Source organism: Perognathus longimembris, chromosome 15 (assembly GCF_023159225.1).
Source record: "Perognathus longimembris pacificus isolate PPM17 chromosome 15, ASM2315922v1, whole genome shotgun sequence".
In the NCBI taxonomy this organism is placed as follows: Eukaryota; Metazoa; Chordata; class Mammalia; order Rodentia; family Heteromyidae; genus Perognathus; species Perognathus longimembris.
In genome coordinates this window covers 43,630,166-43,649,846 of record NC_063175.1, presented here as the reverse complement: position 1 = coordinate 43,649,846, position 19,681 = coordinate 43,630,166, and the positions used below count along the sequence as shown (strand labels likewise).

Sequence of the window (19,681 nt, the reverse complement as noted above, 5' to 3'; positions counted from 1 at the left end):
AAAAAGGTCTTCGAAACCATTCCTCTCCATACAGAATGGAATTTTAGCTTCTTTTTCTTTTGTTGTTGCGCGCGCGCGCGCGCGTGTGTGTGTGTGTGTGTGTGTGTGTGTGTGTGTGTTGGTACTGAAGCTTGAACTCAAGACTGTCCCTGAGCTTTTTAGCTCAGGGCTGGTGCTTTTACTTCTTTGAGGTACTTCTGTCTTTTTGCTGGATAATTAGAGAAGAGTCTCCGACTTTTCTGCCCAGACTGGTTTTGAATAGTCTTTCTCAGACTCCATCTCCCTAAGTAGCTGAGATTACAGCTATGAGCCACTTCCTGCTTCCCAAGCCCTACCATGCCTGACAAAACGCTGCATGATCTCCAAATTCAGCAATCTCTGTGTTTTTTTTAAATATTGTCATTTCAGGTTCACAATCATGCAAGATAATTTTCTCCTCACAGCTTTGTACCAGAAATTAGTGTTACTCATAGTGCCTTATGCTGAATGTCTAAGCTTTGGTGTCATCTCCTTAAAGAAATAAGTAATGCTCTACCACAATACTGCACTTAATTTTCTCCATAAATCTTATCACTGTCTTGTGCTATTGGTCATTTATTTACTTGTTTATAATTTGATCTTTTTGTTGAATAAAAGTAAGCTTTAGGAAAGAAGAACATTTCCTTGACTTAATTACATGCTTTCCTACCAATAAGCATAGTTCAAAGTTGGTCTTTCAGTGGTTCCTGTGATGCATAATAATTTTACAACTATTATAGAGACAGGATAAGATAACTGAAATATTTAGCATGTATAAACTCAGGAATAATGGCCAAAATAACCCATAATTGCCATTATTAAAAGTATCATTGTGTGCTTCTTAAATATAGGTCAGTCATGTGTGACAGTAACACATTAGTGTGCTAAAATTTTCAGATAAAGTGCTTGCACTTCACCAATATAAGCAACATTTAAAACTATCGTAGTTTCATTTTTTGCAATTAATAAGTGTGACTACTTTTACCAACTGACGGGACTAAACCTATTCATGATCCCTGACTAAACAACCATTCTGACTATAAGGACAACTCCTATGATTTAAATTAAAATTGAGACCTTATCACTAGACTTAGGTTCATTTAATTTAAACCCATTATTAAACTACCCACTTTTCAAAAAAAGGTACGACTTGAAGGAAATCTCATTAAACTTCATAGAAAGGCTAAAATAAGCTTTACCTGCAAGCCTTATAGAAATGGAGCCATTACAACTAATGTGTGATAAAGTAAAAATATAAGGTAATATTAAAGTGAGACTAGAACTCAAAAGGCAATGACATTTGCTCATATAGTCTACTTTCTTTGTCAAAATCCTATATACTACTATACTAAAAGAGAATGACAATAATAAATTTGTAAACGGCAAACTACCTTACCCTCAAAACACAGAAGAGCGATCTGTGTTTTTTCAATATTTGGAAGATGTAATATGAGAGAGTTCTGGAAAATCTCTTGCAAAGTACTACTTATGCAAAAGTTCATATTGGAATAGAAATGTATTCATGTATCTAACATATAAATCATGTCACCGATACCAGAGGGAGCTTTCAACTTCCTAATCCAGTTACAGATGCTTTGTAATAGTGCCTCAATTCATTTCTTCCCCTTGACTCACTTCTAACTTTTTATTAATTTATTTTGTCTCTACTTTTTCACTTAATTAATTTATACTTTCATTAAATTAACTAACATAGGAATGTACTTTTAGAGGGATGAAATTACTTAATTGATGGGAAGAAACATAATTTAATTAGTGGTTAGTTCTGGTCTATATGGTGTCCATATATGAAAGTGATCTTTGTCTATTTGGAGACAGTTATTGAGAGGACCATCATTTTAGGCTGAGCACAGGCAAAAATATGAGATCCTACCTGAAAAATCACAAAATCAGAAAAGGTAAGGAAATGGTGTATGTGGTAGAACATTTAGAGCATTTAGCAAGACCTAGCAGGGAATATTGCCTTTCTTAAAATTGTACTCCTGTTTCTATACCCTTTCTAAGACTCTCCATCATTAGCAATGCTTAAAGAATAGCCACCTAATAAATCAGAGACAGGATCAATAATTAAAATAAATACAAGAGACCAACATCATCTTGAATCAAGTTGATGGATAAATAGCCATCAAACAGAAAAGCTCTCTGTGTTGATTCAGTACAAACACCAATGTCATGTTTATGAGGACAATCATTACTGTACTGAAATTGCCCATCTGCAAGTAAATCCTAGTTTCTAAATGATCCTTAATGAAATTAACCATCTGATGTCTCTCACGGTTACTACATTTTTTTAATTTAAAAACTGAAGTTTATTAAGTGAAAGTTTTTTATCTCTTTTCTTATTTATTGTCAAAGTGATGTACAGAGAGGTTACAGTTTCATACATTAGGCTTTGGGTACATTTCTTGTACTGTTACCTCCTCCCTCATTCCCCCCCTCCCCCCTCCCCCTTTCCCTCTCTCCCCATGAGTTGTTCAGTTGATTTACACCAAATGGTTTTGCAAGTATTGCTTTTGGAGTCATTTGTCTTTTTATCCTTTGTCTCTCAATTTTGATATTCCCTTTCACTTCCCTAGTTCTAATACCAATATATACAATATCCAGTGCACTGAGATGAGATACGATAGTGCGGGTACAACCACAGGGAGGGGACACAAGAGGATCATCAACAATAGTAGCTATGGTTTCACATGGCATGTTGAAAGTGATTACAACAGTGATATAAAAGTCGTTTCCATAACATGGAGTTCATTTCACTTAGCATTTTCGTCTTATGTGTTCATAGGGCATAGCTATCAGGCTCTTGTGATCCTCTGCTGTGATTTGCCTAAACCTGTGCTAATGATTACCTATGAGGGAGACCATAGAGTCCATGTTTCTTTGGGTCTGGCTCACTTCACTTAGTATAATTTTTTTTCAAGTCCTTCCATTTCCTTATGAATAAGGCAATGCCATTCTTTCTGATAGAGGCATAAAATTCCATTGTGTATATGTACCACATTTTCCTGATCCATTCGTCTACTGAGGGGCATCTGGGTTGGTTCCATATTTTAGCTATGACAAATTGTACTGTGATGAACATTAAGATTCCACCGCACACCAGTAAGAATGTCCTTTATCAAAAAAACTAACAATAATAAATGTTGGAGGGGATGTGGCCAAAAGGGAACACTACTTCATTGTTGGTGGGAATGTAAGCTGGATCAGCCACTCTGGAAAGCAGTATGGATATTACTCAGAAGGCTAAACATAGAGTTCCCATATGGCCCATCAGCCCCACTTTTGGGCATTTACCCAAAAGACCACAAACAAAAACACACTAAAGGTACTACTTCTTTAGATGCAATCACTTCAAAAACTAACTGATTCTTTTAAAGAGAAGATTCAATGTTCTGGGCATAGAAAGTCAGTGGCCAAATCATTCTTTCTGAAGAATACATAATGATCTAGAAAGCAGTGAGAACCTTCTCCACAGACCACCTGAGGTCTACAGCCTCAATCACTGGAAATACATTCAGACTATAGCTCTATGTCCAGAACACCTGTGTGAAGAGTTGCAGCACAGGGAAGACAGTGAATTCAGGTAGTCTCTGCCCAACCTAGAGAACAATCAAAATTCCAGAAAAGAAAAGAATACAAAGCAACACAAAACCTATAGTGTACCTGAAAATCAATATCACAACACCTACTAACAATTTACTTTTTATACCTCTAGTTCTTCTCTCTATTTTTTCAACCCCAACTAGGTATTCTATGCAATCTTCCTTAATTGGCACCATTTAGCTAAAGACTTGTGTTCTTAGAGTTGTCATTAGCCCAAATGTCAGGCTAAATCTATCGTGTTATAGCACATCTTCAGAAATCAGTTATTCAATAATATAGTATCCAGGTTTCCTCTGTATTTTTTTCTGTGTGTGCATACACATGCACATGCACACACATGCATTAGAGAGGAAGAGACCAGGAGAGAGAGAGCGAGAGAGAGAGAGAGAGAGAGAGAGAGAGAGAAAGAGAAAGAGAGAGAGAAAGGGAGAGTGGAAGGGAGGAAAAAAGGGACAGATCAGACAGAAAGATGTTAAAATATTTAAGGTCAAAATTCATAGGTTTTCTTTCATGGAAATTACTTTCGTAATTTTCCTTCTATTAGTTTCTAATTTAAAGGAGTAATACGTTTGTACAACTCATAATCAAGTATTATAAGCTTACCAAGGTGCACTGAAAATGGAAGTAGGTACTTTAAGATGCAGAAAGGCAGGCATGGTAATGCATGCCTATACATCTAGCTACTTTGGATCCAGAGATGTGTAAGATCTCGGTTGAAGGCCAGCCAGCACAGAAAGTTAGCAAGATTCTGCTTCAACAAATAAGCTGGCCATGTTGGATACACATGTAATCTGAGCAATGTAGGAGGAGAAAATCAAAGAAGGCTAGTGTATGCCCAAAGTGAAAGACCCTATCCAAAAATAGCTAAAAAATAAGAGTAGGGGAAAGGGCTCAAGTTGCAAAGCACCTGCCTGGCAAGCATAAGGCCTAGAGTTCAAACACCACCACCATTAATTAGATAAATGATAGATATATAGATAGATGATAGACAGATAGAGATGATTGATAGATAGATGCATAGATAGAGATTGAAAGACAAACTAGAGATGATACCACGTACTTGCCTTCTATTCCACTGAAGACATCCTATCAATCAGTGTATTGTGAGTGACAAAATGGGGACCAGGTTTTAGGGATGCATGAAAAATTCACTCAAGTAGATGTGTCTGGTGTTCATGGAGGAGATAAAGATTTCCAGGACAGGAATGGTCTGAGGTGAGATGATAACGCTACTCTACACTGTTTAGTTTTAGGTTTAAAGGCCTTTACTTGCACAGTGACCCTCATCTCATGCCAGACAAGCATTGTTTTATGTGAGGGAGAGGGGTTAATCCTTCATTCCTTAACGTCATCCTGGACCATCCAGTCAATACACATCTGAACATGGGAGTTAAATCCACTGAACTCTTGGCAATTTATTTGCACTGTTTTTTTTTCCCTCTCTCTCCTAAGTCTACACAGAGCAGAGACCTAAAGTTGAATAGAGTTGCAGATATTCGTTCTAAGAAATTCTAGAGTCTTTATCTGGCTCTCCCATCTTGACAACCAGGAAATAATGCTAACTTTGACTTGTTACAATCAATTACACAGGGTGGGATGAATGGTGAATTTCTCTTCTATATTTTTCTATTCAATTGCATGACCCATTAAGGCAAGGTCTGGATTAGACATGGTGGTATACAGTAAGCTATAGAGTAAATATTGAATGAACATAAAAAACTAAAACACAAATAACTTCCCAATTTCTCCAAGAGCTAACCAACGAAGCCCGGCATGTTGACTTGAAATATCCATAATCCCACAATGTGGAATAGCAACATATGAAAGTATCTAGGCGCTCTCATGCACACTTTGCATTCTAGATGCTGTGTTTGCTTTCTAGCCAAGTCATTGAATTATAATATTTATTTGTTCAAGTAATTGGATTTCAGAGTTAATCAAAGAAAACCATCCTGATAAATAGCTTTCTTAATAAAGCATTCACATCTAAATGTGTGGACTTTTAAATTATTATTGTTTCCCTGAAAAGATGTTACTTTTGTAAAGAATAATTTTTTGCATGAAAAAGTGATTTTATCATCATCATCCATTATGAAATGTAGTACGTGAAAATCAGCTCTATGTCTAACCAAAGTATATGTTCACATAAAGTGAATCTAGTGTGCTGTGTGATGTTAGGCAAACATCAAACCACTATTTTGATTTTAAAGGTACAATAGAGACTTTCTTTTACTTCTTTTATTTAACTGGGTGATTTTTTTATTAGCCCAAAGCCTGGTTTCTTAGCCCAATGATGGTCATAACCTAGTAAACGTCCATAAATGTCCATTTTACACTTCAAAATGACCTCTCAGTATTATGTACAGAAATTTTAGCTATCTTTCTTCAAAAATATTAACAACACCACATTTCCTTATTGATGTCAATGTAATGATCATTGCCTCTTATAATTAAAAGCAAAACATTTTATAATATGTAGAATACATGTTCTATATATTTTACATATTATTATACAAAGAATACTATATTCCACATATTATACTATTATATTATATAGAATAAATTATCAAGATGTGACTGTTTCTTCCTAAGGAAAATCCCAAATTAAGTCAACCACATTAAAGAAATCATAATTTTGTTAGTCAAAAGATACAAAAGGGGCTGGGGATATAGCCTAGTGGCAAGAGTGCCTGCTTCGGATATACGAGGCCCTAGGTTCGATTCCCCAGCACCACATATACAGAAAACGGCCAGAAGCGGCGCTGTGGCTCAAGTGGCAGAGTGCTAGCCTTGAGCGGGAAGAAGCCAGGGACAGTGCTCAGGCCCTGAGTCCAAGGCCCAGGACTGGCCAAAAAAAAAAAAAAAAAAAAAAAAAAAAGATACAAAAGAACTATTCTAATACAATGTTACTTTTTTGATTCATCTTGTTTTTTGCTTTAATATTCAGAGGTAAATGTTAATATGGTTGAGAACTTTCATTTGCATCAAAATATGAACAGCAAAATAGAATATTATTTTTGGCCTTCTTTGAATCCACATGGGGTGAATTTAAACATAGCATCTTGATCATATACTTTCTTTCCTCTTGATAAAAATGTAAGAAAAACATACATCTAACTTATACTTCCTCAGGAGTCAGGAAATAAACTAACCAGAGGGAGGGAGGAGGAGAGAACTTCATCCATTACAGAAAGTGAATGAACAAGTTCAACAACAGTTCTATGTGGGAGAGTAGAGAAGCAAAAGTGCCCAAATTTGTGTGAAACACTGCCTATTATTGGAGATGATAAGCTGTGTTATTTGTACATATTAAAATGCATCACAACGGATGTATTTAATATGGTTGATCGATTTTGCACTCTAGGAATTCTCTCTTCAGAAAGAGAGTAAATAATTTTCAGATACAGCCAGGACATCCAGGGTCATTGGATGCTGCTGCATTCCTATTTTAAGAGAACACATTATAGTCCTTTGCTGGAATTCACTTCTAAAGGATACCCGCACACAAGTACAGAATAACTTATCTATGAGTTCTGTGTCCTTCCCTGGATGAAAATTGTGGGATAAAAATTCTAATAATAATGAGTCATTAAACAAGAGAAATTACAATGTGTTTGCATTCATTAACAACATATATACATTAATTGGGAAAGATGCTTTACTTTGTCTTGGCAATCTCTTAATTTAAATGAGACAGCTGTGAAAGATTTAATGTGCTTGACAACCAAAGTTTCCCTTTTAGAGTTATGCTAATCTCTGATTTTAATTCTTTATCTTATGTTTACTCCTTAGGTTCAGTTATTTTCATTACGTGAACTACACATTTGTTTCACTTGTTCTTATCTAATATTGTGCCTACAAACGTGGAGAACAATTTCAGAGACGTTTAATTTTCTGCAAAAGATAATTAATATATTTAACATAGAAAAATGTGACCAAAGTCACAAAATATAGCTTCATTGTGGGATTATTTTTTGCAAAATATGACACTGAATTATGCACGAAATGCTCATTGCTCATGCTGAATTAGATCTCTTGCATATATAACATTACTACTGTCTCATGATCAGCCAAGAAGGAAAGGTTTTGCATCTACTATTTGAGTATAGAAAGAGGTATGCTGATGGAATCTACTAAGATTACATGTAATTGTTTAAAAGGAAGGATAGGACTATAATCCTGATGATGGCTATATTGAAGGCTCACATACTTTCTTGGTTGTCTCCCAGACTCACCATTTGGACTAATCTGTTCCCTTGAGAAGTGAGTAAACTGAGGCCCAGGCTTATTGAAACTATTTACACTCAGTTACAAAATCCTAGTATCTCATGAATCAGTTTGTACTTTTTCTTCTCTTCTAGGAGTCTTTGGATTTGCTTCCTCTTGAGTCATTCTTGAAAAATGGATATCTTTTTAAAAAAAACTGATTTAATTCTTCACATGCATAAGCTTTTATTTTTTGAAAGTCTTGGCAACTTTTTAGGCCAGGAAAATACTCATGACTAGATAGCATAGGTTCATAAATATTACTTTGTGATCCTTAAGAATGGATTTTGAACTACATCCTCATAAGGAAGGATGGAGAGGATGATGAAGTATTAACTCTAATCTGTTAACAAATGAAGTTTTTTGCTACTCTACTTCTCTCAATTGACTCATTTACTACATTACAACATACGTGTCTTTTCCTTGTGATTATGGACCAAAGAGATATCTTTGTCTCATGTTGGAGTAGCCTTTAGCCACCCTAGCTTCTCCAAAACCATATGTTCTAGAAATAAATACATCCCTTTTTGAGTTCATTCGAGTTTGTTGGGAAGGCAAAGAGGGCATAAAACTGTTTAGGATATTGTTCTGGAATACGTTGTTTTTCCCACACAGAAGCCTATGTCCTGTAATCTCCTGGTAGCCGTGTGAGCAGAACAGTGCACAATTGAGTAAACAACAGATAATTGAGTAATAAAGGCTTGGCTTACTTACCCTTGAGTTCACCACTTCCAGGGAGACATTCTGAGGTGGAGCACTGGGCACTAGAACAAATCAAACAAGGTTGGTAGTTACTGCTAATGTCTTCAAAGAGAAACCTTAATCCTCTGTTGCAAAGAGAAAGTATATCTTTTTCATGGTTATTTATGATAATTAGGGAGGCTCATGTAGGTAGGTAGTCTTCAAGATTTTCTAGAGAGATGAGAAATGACTACATTTACTTTTTCTTTTGTCACTTGGGGACTGTTAGTATCCATCTAGGGGGGAACCCTAAAAGATTTGGCAAAAGAACACCTGCTGGGATACCAAAAACTGCCATTTAATTACAGTTTTCTTGTGATACCTTTCTCAGAGAAACCAGCACAAATATACATATTTCCAACCACGATTTTAGGGCATTATGATATTGAATATTTTATTATCTTTCATAGTTTTACGAGGAAATACATCATAATACTCAACCAGGATGCTTAATCTCTTTCACACAATCTTTACTATCTCTTAAAAAATGAAAAGAAATATCTTATTTCTTTTGTAAGATATTTATAAATAAAGCTGTGTGTCATAGATGCAACTAGGTTACCAAATAACATTCAACCTACCAATTCTGTTTTGTTGGTTTTTTTTTTAAGAAACAGTGGCTTAGTTTACTTTGTGTATTTTCTCTGTTTTCACATTCTTGCTTGTGTTTTGACTGCATGAAACTTATGGAAGAAGAACATGCAAAATCCATTTTTAATGCATACTCACTATATCAAAAAAGTTAAAATTCCATCATGTGAATAATTCACAATAGTCATTTACTGAGTAGCTATTATGTGTCAGAAACTGTTCTAGGTGTCTGGCATGAATAATAAATAAAATAAAAGCTGACTGCCATTGGCTCAAGCCTAAAATCCTAGATATTCAGGAAGATGAGATCTGCAGATTGTGGTTCAAAGCCAACTTGGGCAAGAAAGCCCATGAGACTCATCTCCAATAAACTATTCAGAAAAATCTGGAAGTGACGCTGTGGCTCAAGTTGTGAGCACTAGCCTTGAGCACAAAAAGGCTCAGGGACAGCACCCAGGCCCTGAGTTCAAACTCCAGGACCAGTAAAAATAATAAACAATCAAACAAACAAAATAAAATAAAGCTCCCTGTACCACTGTAGTAACAGAATTAGTATTCAGGGAATCTTGTCAACTATGAATTTCTACAAAGAGTAGTCCCTATCTTTATTTGTGACAATAAAACTGGCGAGTTTGATGGAAATGAAATCCTCTTGGGCATTGTAAAGAATCACAGTCATTTTTCGGTCTCATTAAATGCACCCATTTAAGAAAATGTGGTGGAAAGACAAATATCAAGGGCCATGTAGAACGCAGAAATGAGCCCAAGACCATGAAAAGTTTCAGATGAAACATAAATTGGAAAACAGATCTCAAGATCTTTCCGAATGCTCGAGATTCACACCATGGTCTAAAAAGGAGAAAATCAGTCAATAGTGTCCATAAAATAAGAGACTGCCAATCAGCAGAACTCCCACTAACCCCACAAAAGTCTGGCCCCAACCCTTTACCAGAAAAGCAGTAGCTGCAGGAATGAGAACAGTAGCAACACCAAAGATTTCTTCCTTTGCCTAGCTGCGGGCTATTTTTGTTTTTAATGGTGTCTCTTAAAAAGAAAACAAAAACAACAATAAAATTCCTTTTCTTTCCTTCCTTTTCTTTTGTATCTTTTCACTTAAAAAATTCTTTCTGGGGCTGGGGATATAGCCTAGTGGCAAGAGTGCCTGCCTCGGATATACGAGGCCCTAGGTTCGATTCCCCAGCACCACATATACAGAAAACGGCCAGAAGCGGCGCTGTGGCTCAAGTGGCAGAGTGCTAGCCTTGAGCAGGAAGAAGCCAGGGACAGTGCTCAGGCCCTGAGTCCAAGGCCCAGGACTGGCAAAAAAAAAAAAAAAAAAAAAATTCTTTCTTTTTTTAAACTAATGTGTGGCTCCAAAAGTCACCGACAATATTTTCCCTATTTAAACTATAACTTGGGCAATATTTATGCTTCATAAGGGTCTTATATTTTATCCCAGATGTAGAAATGCCCTAATTTTGATTTTTACCTTCTTAAAAGTATTCAATAACCAACCACTCTGACATATATCTGACTTATCTTCATATCCCCCAAACTGACATTCAGTTAGTATGTACTCAATTAATGATTTAGTGAGATCTTCTGGACCTGAAGGAAAATTACCAAAATTTGTTTTGCTGCGATTATGAACATCTTTTCTTTGTGCTTGATAAAGATCAGAGCCAGTGTGGTATGTTACAAAATATTAACCTGAGATCTGCTTCTTATGCAACACATCAAGTATTTCAAACTATACTATAATTCAAATATTTCATCATGTGTTATTTTAGTTTAAGTTTGTTTTAAATTAAGTATAGAAGATAACCACCATAGGCCAAGTTTTTTTTAAAAAAATCTGATACTGCTTTACCCACACTGAGAAGAATTTTCAGACTCATAGTGCACATTCAATAAATAGTTGCTGAATAGGAATATAGAAAGGTTATCAGGCCATAATACAGGCTATTTGGTAGTTAGGATTTTAATCACAAGTTTTGCAGTTTTACTTTTTAAATTGAGGCTTAAATTGCCATCTTATAAGTTATTAATTTTTATTTAATTATACATCTTGCACTTAAGGCATGAATTGCAACTTTATCTTTTTAGTTGAGCCAACTAAAAAGTCTTAAAAGGTCTTTGAAATTGGAGCATAACAAGTTGCATATCATACAATTTCACAAACTTCAAAAAAATTATCATTAAAAGAAAATTTGAAAATAATGGCAATATTAAATGATACTTAATAAAAGTATGCATTATGAGTGACATTATAATATTTATGTTATATATTTGTTAATAATCATACCCAAGTTTTGATAGTATAAAAACAATTTCAGGATTTATGGAAAGTGATTGAATTTTGAAGAAAGGAGAAAGTAACAGATATATCATCTGTTTTGTTAGGGGTAACATGTGCATAGATGATATGTTACCCTCAAATGTCATTCTAATTTAAGTTTACAAGGGTTATTTACATTGTTTTTCCAATAGGTCAAGAATATACAATAAACTCAGATAGATATTTGTTGTTTTTGTAACTACCAAAATTTTAGAAGTATCAAGGTTATTTTCCCTACTAGAGATTGAAAGCAAATAGGTATAATAAAACTCAAAAACCTTTATGCCTTGAAGTACAAATGGTGTTATTCATTGTTTATTTTCTATAATATAAACATGTCTAATTTTCTGTTTTCTTGTGTTGGTACTGAGGCTTGAACTCAGAGTGTTTCATGTACATTTGTACTTTTACTCAAAGCTGGCACTCTACCACTTGAGCCACACCTCTGCTCCTGGCTTTTTGCTGATTAACTGGAGGTAAGTGTCCTATGGACATTTTTCCGAGCTGGCTTCAAAACCCCATCCCCACATCTCAGCTTCCTGCATGAGTCACCATCACCTGGCTTCACTCCTCATGCATGTCATGCCCAGTCAAGTAGAAAATACTTCCAGGAATATTTTAAGTGATCAATGCTTATTCACTCCATCCTAGTATCAATTTCCACCAATAGACACAGTAGATAAGAGACACTGCTTGGTAGAAATATGGAGCAGAGCATAGCTTCTATCTGTTATCTTTCCTGTCTTCCCAACACACCTCATCCCTTCAGAGGAAGAGGCAAAAGGGCACTTTTATCTTCAAATGTCAAGTAATAATGATTTGCAATAGATCCATCAAAGCCATCTGAGGTGCATCTAGAGATTCCCACAATAGGCTTGTTTAGACACCCATTTTATGCTCGCAGTGATGAGGCCAGAGAGAATTCCCACATTTGTAAATTACTGTCTATAATTAGTCACTTGACTTCCTCTTATCTATTTTTGAGATCAAAATAGCATGCATCTAAATATAAACTTTTTTTTTTGCTTGAGACAATAACATGGAACACTAACAGAAAAAGAAATGTCTCCACATTGACTTGTGCTTTTAACTCACTATGTTATATGGTATGTTTCTGTTCCTTGCTAGCTTTTCAGATCCCATTGGAACTTAAGATAGGAAAATGTTACAACTGTCAGGATAAAAGGTTAATTCCTTGTAGTACAAATGACTCAATAAATATGAGTCGTAACAGCATTGAGCATAGTCTTATTGTTAGGTTGTCTATGAAATTGAATCTTATTCTCAAACAGTGAGCTGGCATGAAGTTACAATTGCTGACTCACTCATAAATAATATTAAGGCATATTCTTATCAACCACTTCAATATTAAATGTTTTGGAGAAAATAGCAGACACAGATATGAACTCACACAAAATAATCTCAAGGAATTGGAGAAGTGATTCATTCTAAACCAAACCAATGATACACAGAGTGGATGGATTGGAATGAAAAGTGACTTCTACCAAGAAAAGCTACAGAATGATGGCTAAAATAGAGATGACAGTAATCTGGATAAACATTTGCAAGAATGCTAGCAAAACTGTGAACCCACTGAGAAAATGAATTTAGAAAATTACTCATATTGAATTTTTGATTTTTCATTTTCTCTGTATGTACATATACAGGTTGGATGCCTGCATGTGTACACATATATACATACATTTTTGTCAGAAATGGAGCTTGAACTTATGGCCTTAAGCTCTCATTCATGGATGATGCTCTACCACTGAAGCCATTCCTCCATTTCTGGCATTTTGTTTTTTAGTTGGAAATAAAAGTCTTTGGATTTGTGTGCCCAGAATGGCTTTGAACACTTCCTGCCAGATTTCAGCCTTGTAAATAGTTAGGTTTATAAATGGGAGCTCCCAACATTCAGTTCTCAAGATAAAATTTTAAGGTCATGATTCCTCTAAAATGTTTAGAGATATGTCCACTTTAGTGACAATGAAAATGCATGCAGACACCATTATATAATGAATTAGCTTCACAATCTGGAAGACTTAAAGCTATTTACTTCATCAGTCGTTTATTAAGGGGGGGATATAGCTATTAATATAATATTGTTTAGATTTAGAAGCATTTCATGCAATGAGAAAAAGGGATATATGTACATATATATAAATACACACATATATATTTGCAAAAATAACTTCTACGCATATAAATCCAGGGCATGTGCTTTTATGGAAGAGTTCATTTGTCACACATCATTTTGTTATAACCTATAAAATAATAGTCAAAATAAAAGAGTGCGCATGAGAAGGAACTGGAAAGCAGGTGATTATTAAAGGTGAATCAGTTCATTTAAATTTATCAGTGACCTCAGAATGAATAGCTTCAGTAGAGAGGAAAAACACATCATATTGAAGTAGACAGACGGAGACTGGATAATCAGAGACTGAAAGCCAGGAGGGCAGGGTTCTGCTGGAAATGAAAGTAAATGAGTTGATTGCAAAGATGAATGTCCATGAGGCCAAGGTGCCTATCACAAGAGGACCCTGGAGTCTTTGCTTTCTCCCATCAATGCCCCTGACAAGAAGGAATTTACTGTCTTTCCCATAGGGATGTTTATTAGGATTAGCTTTCAGCACCACAATACTTTCAGAAGATAATTCTTTGACTAATGAGTAATAATCTATCTTTCTCACTTATGACATTTAAAACCAAAGTGAAGAATAAGGCCACGGTATTGCAGCTCAGAGTGTGAATATAATCTCCATAAATTATGTAAAATATTCATTTTCATTTGTTTTTCTTTTATTTTTATAATTATGAGTTGTGAAGTAATTTATTCTGCCAGTAAATATTCTGTCCTGTCTTCAATAAGCTGGGTGGGTAGAGGAATTACGTTTAAAATGGCATTGAACTGGGTCTCACACATAAAATACACTTCTTAAGTTGAAATTTCAAATGAGCAACCCTCCTACACTGTCCTTAATCACTTGCTTGCCCTTCTCATCCCATTGGTATTCTGTGGAACACACACCTTGATACTTTCCCAGATTAAAGAATGATAGATCAGTCAAGAAATCATAAGGTAAAGTCATTTTTTAATTCAAAAGATCAATAATTTATAGAATTAAATATACTAACATGGAACTCATTGCTCAAAAGAGCCAGCTTCTTGCCTTTTTAATATTCACGAGGTCATCTCTGTATTTCTGCACATGCTAGAATTTCCACTGGCCTCATCCCACACTGCACTGTGAGTGTTTTCATGTTTTATTAAGTTCCCCAACCTTTCCTTACCACTCATTGCCTAGGTCTACAATTCCCCTGCTCCAGCTTTATCAAATTCATTTGTTTCCTTAAGATTTCCTTTTTTTATTGCATTCTCAAAAAAGATGTTTCTGACCTTTGTTTTAGGCCAGGTAAAACTAATAAGAGTATACATCCTTATGCTCGCTCTCAATACTACCAGTGCTGAAGAATTTGGCCCACATTTTCATGGTATACATTTCACAGTATTGGTATAGATTATCTATCATTTATAGTTTTTATTCATTTGTGACATTTTAGAATGAAAAATAGAAAGAAACATGACAATGTAAGACAGGCCTACACACGTACAAACCACTGGCAGAAACAAATGCATATACAAAAATAATCTAACGTTTTAGGCAACCGTCACATTTTGTAGGTTATCTCTTATATACCTATTTTATCTATCTGTCTGTCAGTCTGTCTGTCTGTCTCAGAGTGTGTAGCTGTGTAGAAAGTTGACATTTGACTATACTAGATGTCTGAGTAAATTAGCCAAACTTATCATTAGTACTAAAATACTCCACAAGATTTTAGTTTGGCTGCCTTGAGAGTATCATTTATCACACACATACAATGACATATTCTTTGAATGAAATCTCAGTTTATTACTTACCATCAGAGAGTGTAACGACTGTTATATCATCAGTAGATACTCCTGGCCCATAGCGATTATAAGCTAGGAATCGAAGAGTATATTCTGTGAATTTTTTCAGGCCTTCCAGTTTATAAGATAGTCCATCAACCTCTATATTCTGGAGACATAAAATGCCAAAAGTGTTATTAAGGAAGCACATTGAAGCAGAAATGGCAGCCATTCTCTGCAATCAGTGAATTGGATATTAGGCTCTTCCTCATACCACTACATTCTATCCTTATAATGAGTTGCTGTAAAACCTTACTGTGACACATGCTCCCTGACTAAGCCCCAAATGATGCTGGAGACACTTTGTTAACACAGCACCATGATATTTTTATAGTCATTAAATTCCAACTTGTTTAACCACTCAGCGTATATAAAAGAATGGGTTATCCCAACCACAGCCAAAACCCTGGCAGGCAGAATGTAACTTGTAAATTCATTGGACAAAGATTTGCTCCTGTACCCTAAATGTAATTATTCCCTGTGAAACCACAACTTGGTCCCTTTCCATGATAAACGTACCCCCATCTTTTAAACTGACAAGTACATTGTCATAGTTTTTATGTTCTGAAATACTGTGATATGGGTTGAACTTTAGGTGCACTTTACAGCTGCAGGTGAGTGGTACCGAGGTGAAGGTTACTGAGGAAATCAGAGCCATATCCCACTGGAAGACCAATCCTTCCCCTCTACAGGGGGATTCTTTCATCCATATTTATTAATATTGCATGCGGCTGTTTGTGAATTTATTCAAACGAGCTGGTAAAATGGAAGTGTACAAAGTGGGTAGAATCGTTGAAAGGTTGAAGCTAATCTGAAAATAGCCAGGATATTATTTTTTGAAAAGTGAAATTACTGATAATTCAGAATCAGCTCTTGTAATATTGCCTGGTCAAGAGATTTGGGACTGTCATGTAACTTGAATTATTTATTTCTGAGAAGGACTACGGCAATATTTTTTCCTGATGAAAAATCCTCATCATGTAGCTCATATAAAAGCATGACCCCTAGCCTGTGTTTGGCAACATTTACCACACACTGACCTCTAATATGGTGAGACCACTCTACTATCTATCTATTGATTCTTCTGCCTATCTTTCACTAGAATTTGAAAACTTGGATATCTATCTATTTATCTATTTCTGTCAAATATAACATGTAGTATGTATTAATAAACATCATGTATATGTCATATATGTAATATCAAAACTACGAATTTATAGCCTTTATGATACATTATTTGTGTATGTATGTACTTGGGTCACCAAATAGAATTGTTGGGTTTCACTTGTCTTCCCAAAGTCTTATTTAGTCTTACTTTACCTGAGCATTATATTTGCCTCTTTTCAGGAATCTGTACAAATCCCTGATTAGAAATTAAATACAAAGAAAACGATAGAGTAGACATCTACAGAGAAAATTCTACTGAAAACATTGAAAAATCATAGGTCACAGGTGATAGTGACTTTTCATCATGAAAAACCAGCTTGCCTGAGATCATCAAATATAAAGATAATCATCTCTTAGGATAAAGAGTGAAAAGACAAATGACTCTGGGATCGGGTTGGTGAATGGGACTAGCTACTGCATATTCAAGCATGAAAATCAGAATTCCTCCTACAGAATTTGTCTCATTGTCCAATCGACCTCATTCAGTAACAAGTGCTTTGTAACCAATCAGCTGTTCGGTGGATATGCTGGGTAATGGATGGTATTAATGACTTAGACTTCATCCCATATTTTCTAGCCCTAGGGGCATCAAATAGATGTACATCCCACAAAGCCCATTCCTGCACCTACCTGTTCTTTCCCCGTAGACACCTCAGTGCAGAACAATCTGTAACCTTGGACTGGACCATTTGCATAGGCAGGGGGTTCCCAGGTAATAAGAATTGAGGTAGGTGAGGTAGATACAGCTTGCAGGTTTTCTACTGGCCCTGGAACTTGTACTGTGTACAAAACACATTGATGAAGATAGATAAGTTTGATTCCCCAAACAAAACATTTTGAAGTTCAGGGACATAATAGCAACATGCACAATTCTAGTACCATCTAGAAAAAGGGTATCTCTGTATAAAATATTTAAAAGAATCTATCTGGGTAAAATATTAAATATAATGAAACTTTGGGTATCATTTAATTTTAGAATTCAAGAGAAAGGTTATATTAATTGAATTAAGTCAATGAGTAAAATGGATGATTTTAATTGACTCTTGATTCCAAATTATTAATCTGGATATGTCTCCACTCCACCCATTTGCCTTTGTCTATGAATTACTAATAATTGCAGAAAAAAGCAAAATTCAATTATAGGAATTATATAGTCTGAGTATTTATAATTCAAAAAGGCAGCAAAACAATTGGTGATATATCATATTGTTAAGTCAGCAATTTAATATGTTGCCTGATTCTGTATCCTTTAAATAACTTTTAGAATTTCACTTTCTAATATTTTATTTTCTCTCAAAATTTCTTTTTTTTTTTTTTTTTTTTTTTGGCCATTCCTGGGCCTTGGACTCAGGGCCTGAGCACTGTCCCTGGCTTCTTCCCGCTCAAGGCTAGCACTCTGCCACTTTAGCCACAGCGCCGCTTCTGGCCGTTTTCTGTATATGTGGTGCTGGGGAATCGAACCTAGGGCCTCGTGTATCCGAGGCAGGCACTCTTGCCACTAGGCTATATCCCCAGCCCCTCAAAATTTCTTAAAGGGTACATAAGTTGCTTATCATTTCACACTCAATTGAGACCCTTCTGTTCAGTTGTGTGCAAATTGCCGAAATTTTCAGATTTTTCTAAGAGGGTACACTTCTGTTGTACAGCTACAATTTTAATGGGCATTTCAATTCCTATTTGGGGGAGTCATTGCTTCAATTATTTAGTTATTTAAATGTGTGGCTGTTGTTTGCGTGTCTTTTTCAAGATAGTCTTTCCTTATGCCCTCCAGACTAACTTGATTCTCACTCAACCTTGCCATCTTTCTGCCTCAGCCTGCATATGTAGCTCAAATGAACCCATACTTGACCGCAGAAGTTTTCCTTAAATTGCTTCCTCTGTCTTTCTGACATGCTACTTCACTGATAAGAGCATTTCTTTTCTGTCTGGCATCATCTATTAGAGGCTCACGATAATCTTGCATTAACATTGTAATAGTATTTTTTTTTCTAATGTGCAATGGCTTTGAAGGTGAAGATCTTAATGCTGTGTGCCATTGCTTCTTGAGTGCCTCCATTTCTAAGTCCTTTTAGTTGACAGAACTGAGAAACATGCATGGAGACATGTTACTAACACATGTAGTTGTATGTACCCCTCCATACATACTGCATATGTAATTTTTAGGTACCTTCTAATCTACCTCTCTATGTTTGGAGTTGTGTTCTTAGGGAAAAGCATGTGCCTGGGTTTCCAGAAGAATTCCAGCAGAGATAACAGAAGTAAATAGATACAGAGACTTTAGTTCAGATACTCATAAATAAACGTTTCTTCATCAATTACCAACCAAAAAGATATGCTCGCGTTGTTAGGGTCAGGTAGGTTTTTGTTGTTCCTGATGTTTTGTTTTGCTTTACTGGAATGTTCGCCAGTCAAGAAACTTAAATTGTTTCCTGCTTTAACTCTTTTGTCTTAAAATATAATTTACGTTGTGATCTGTTTTTTTTAAAATCCTACTTTGATATGAGCATATGTGTCAAGCATTAAAGTATCCTTTATATTTCATTCAAAAGACATCACCTTTTGATTCAGATTAAAATATTGCCTGCACATGAGATGTACAGGCAATATTTTAAAACATTTTTCTTCACAACTTTCTTGCATATGGTGAAGACACTATATTTCACCTAGCTCTTAAATATTTGCTCTTCACGAAAATGCTGTAAAATCGAGTTTACAAAGTTCTTATTATTCTACCTTTGAATTATAGCCTTAAGTTATTTATGAAGGTAATATACAGTTTTACATGAATTATGGGTATATATGCAGAAATCTATAAGCCTCTATACACTTGTGCAGTTATCCAGACCGGTATCTATAAAATACAATAAAGTATAATTAATATGCCTTTTCATATGGGATATGTTATATGTATATGAGCAGCAAGCCAGACAAAAAGAAAAAAAGGAGACTTCAAAATGTTCAGCAATGAGAATTAGATGTGAAATCAATAC

The 19,681-nt window shown here is 35.3% G+C and overlaps 1 protein-coding gene across 1 annotated transcript in view; it reads right to left on the bottom strand.

Annotated features, from left to right (window-relative positions):
• The window catches only part of Dcc (DCC netrin 1 receptor), a 961,067-nt gene that overhangs the window by 247,939 nt on the left and 693,447 nt on the right, over nucleotides 1-19,681 (bottom strand). Inside the window, exons 10-12 of the mRNA XM_048363596.1 lie at nucleotides 17,322-17,470; nucleotides 15,495-15,633; nucleotides 8,620-8,669 (exon numbers count right to left, since the gene is read on the bottom strand). Coding sequence (XP_048219553.1) covers nucleotides 8,620-8,669; nucleotides 15,495-15,633; nucleotides 17,322-17,470 — 338 coding nt within the window. The remainder of the gene's footprint in view (nucleotides 1-8,619; nucleotides 8,670-15,494; nucleotides 15,634-17,321; nucleotides 17,471-19,681) is intronic.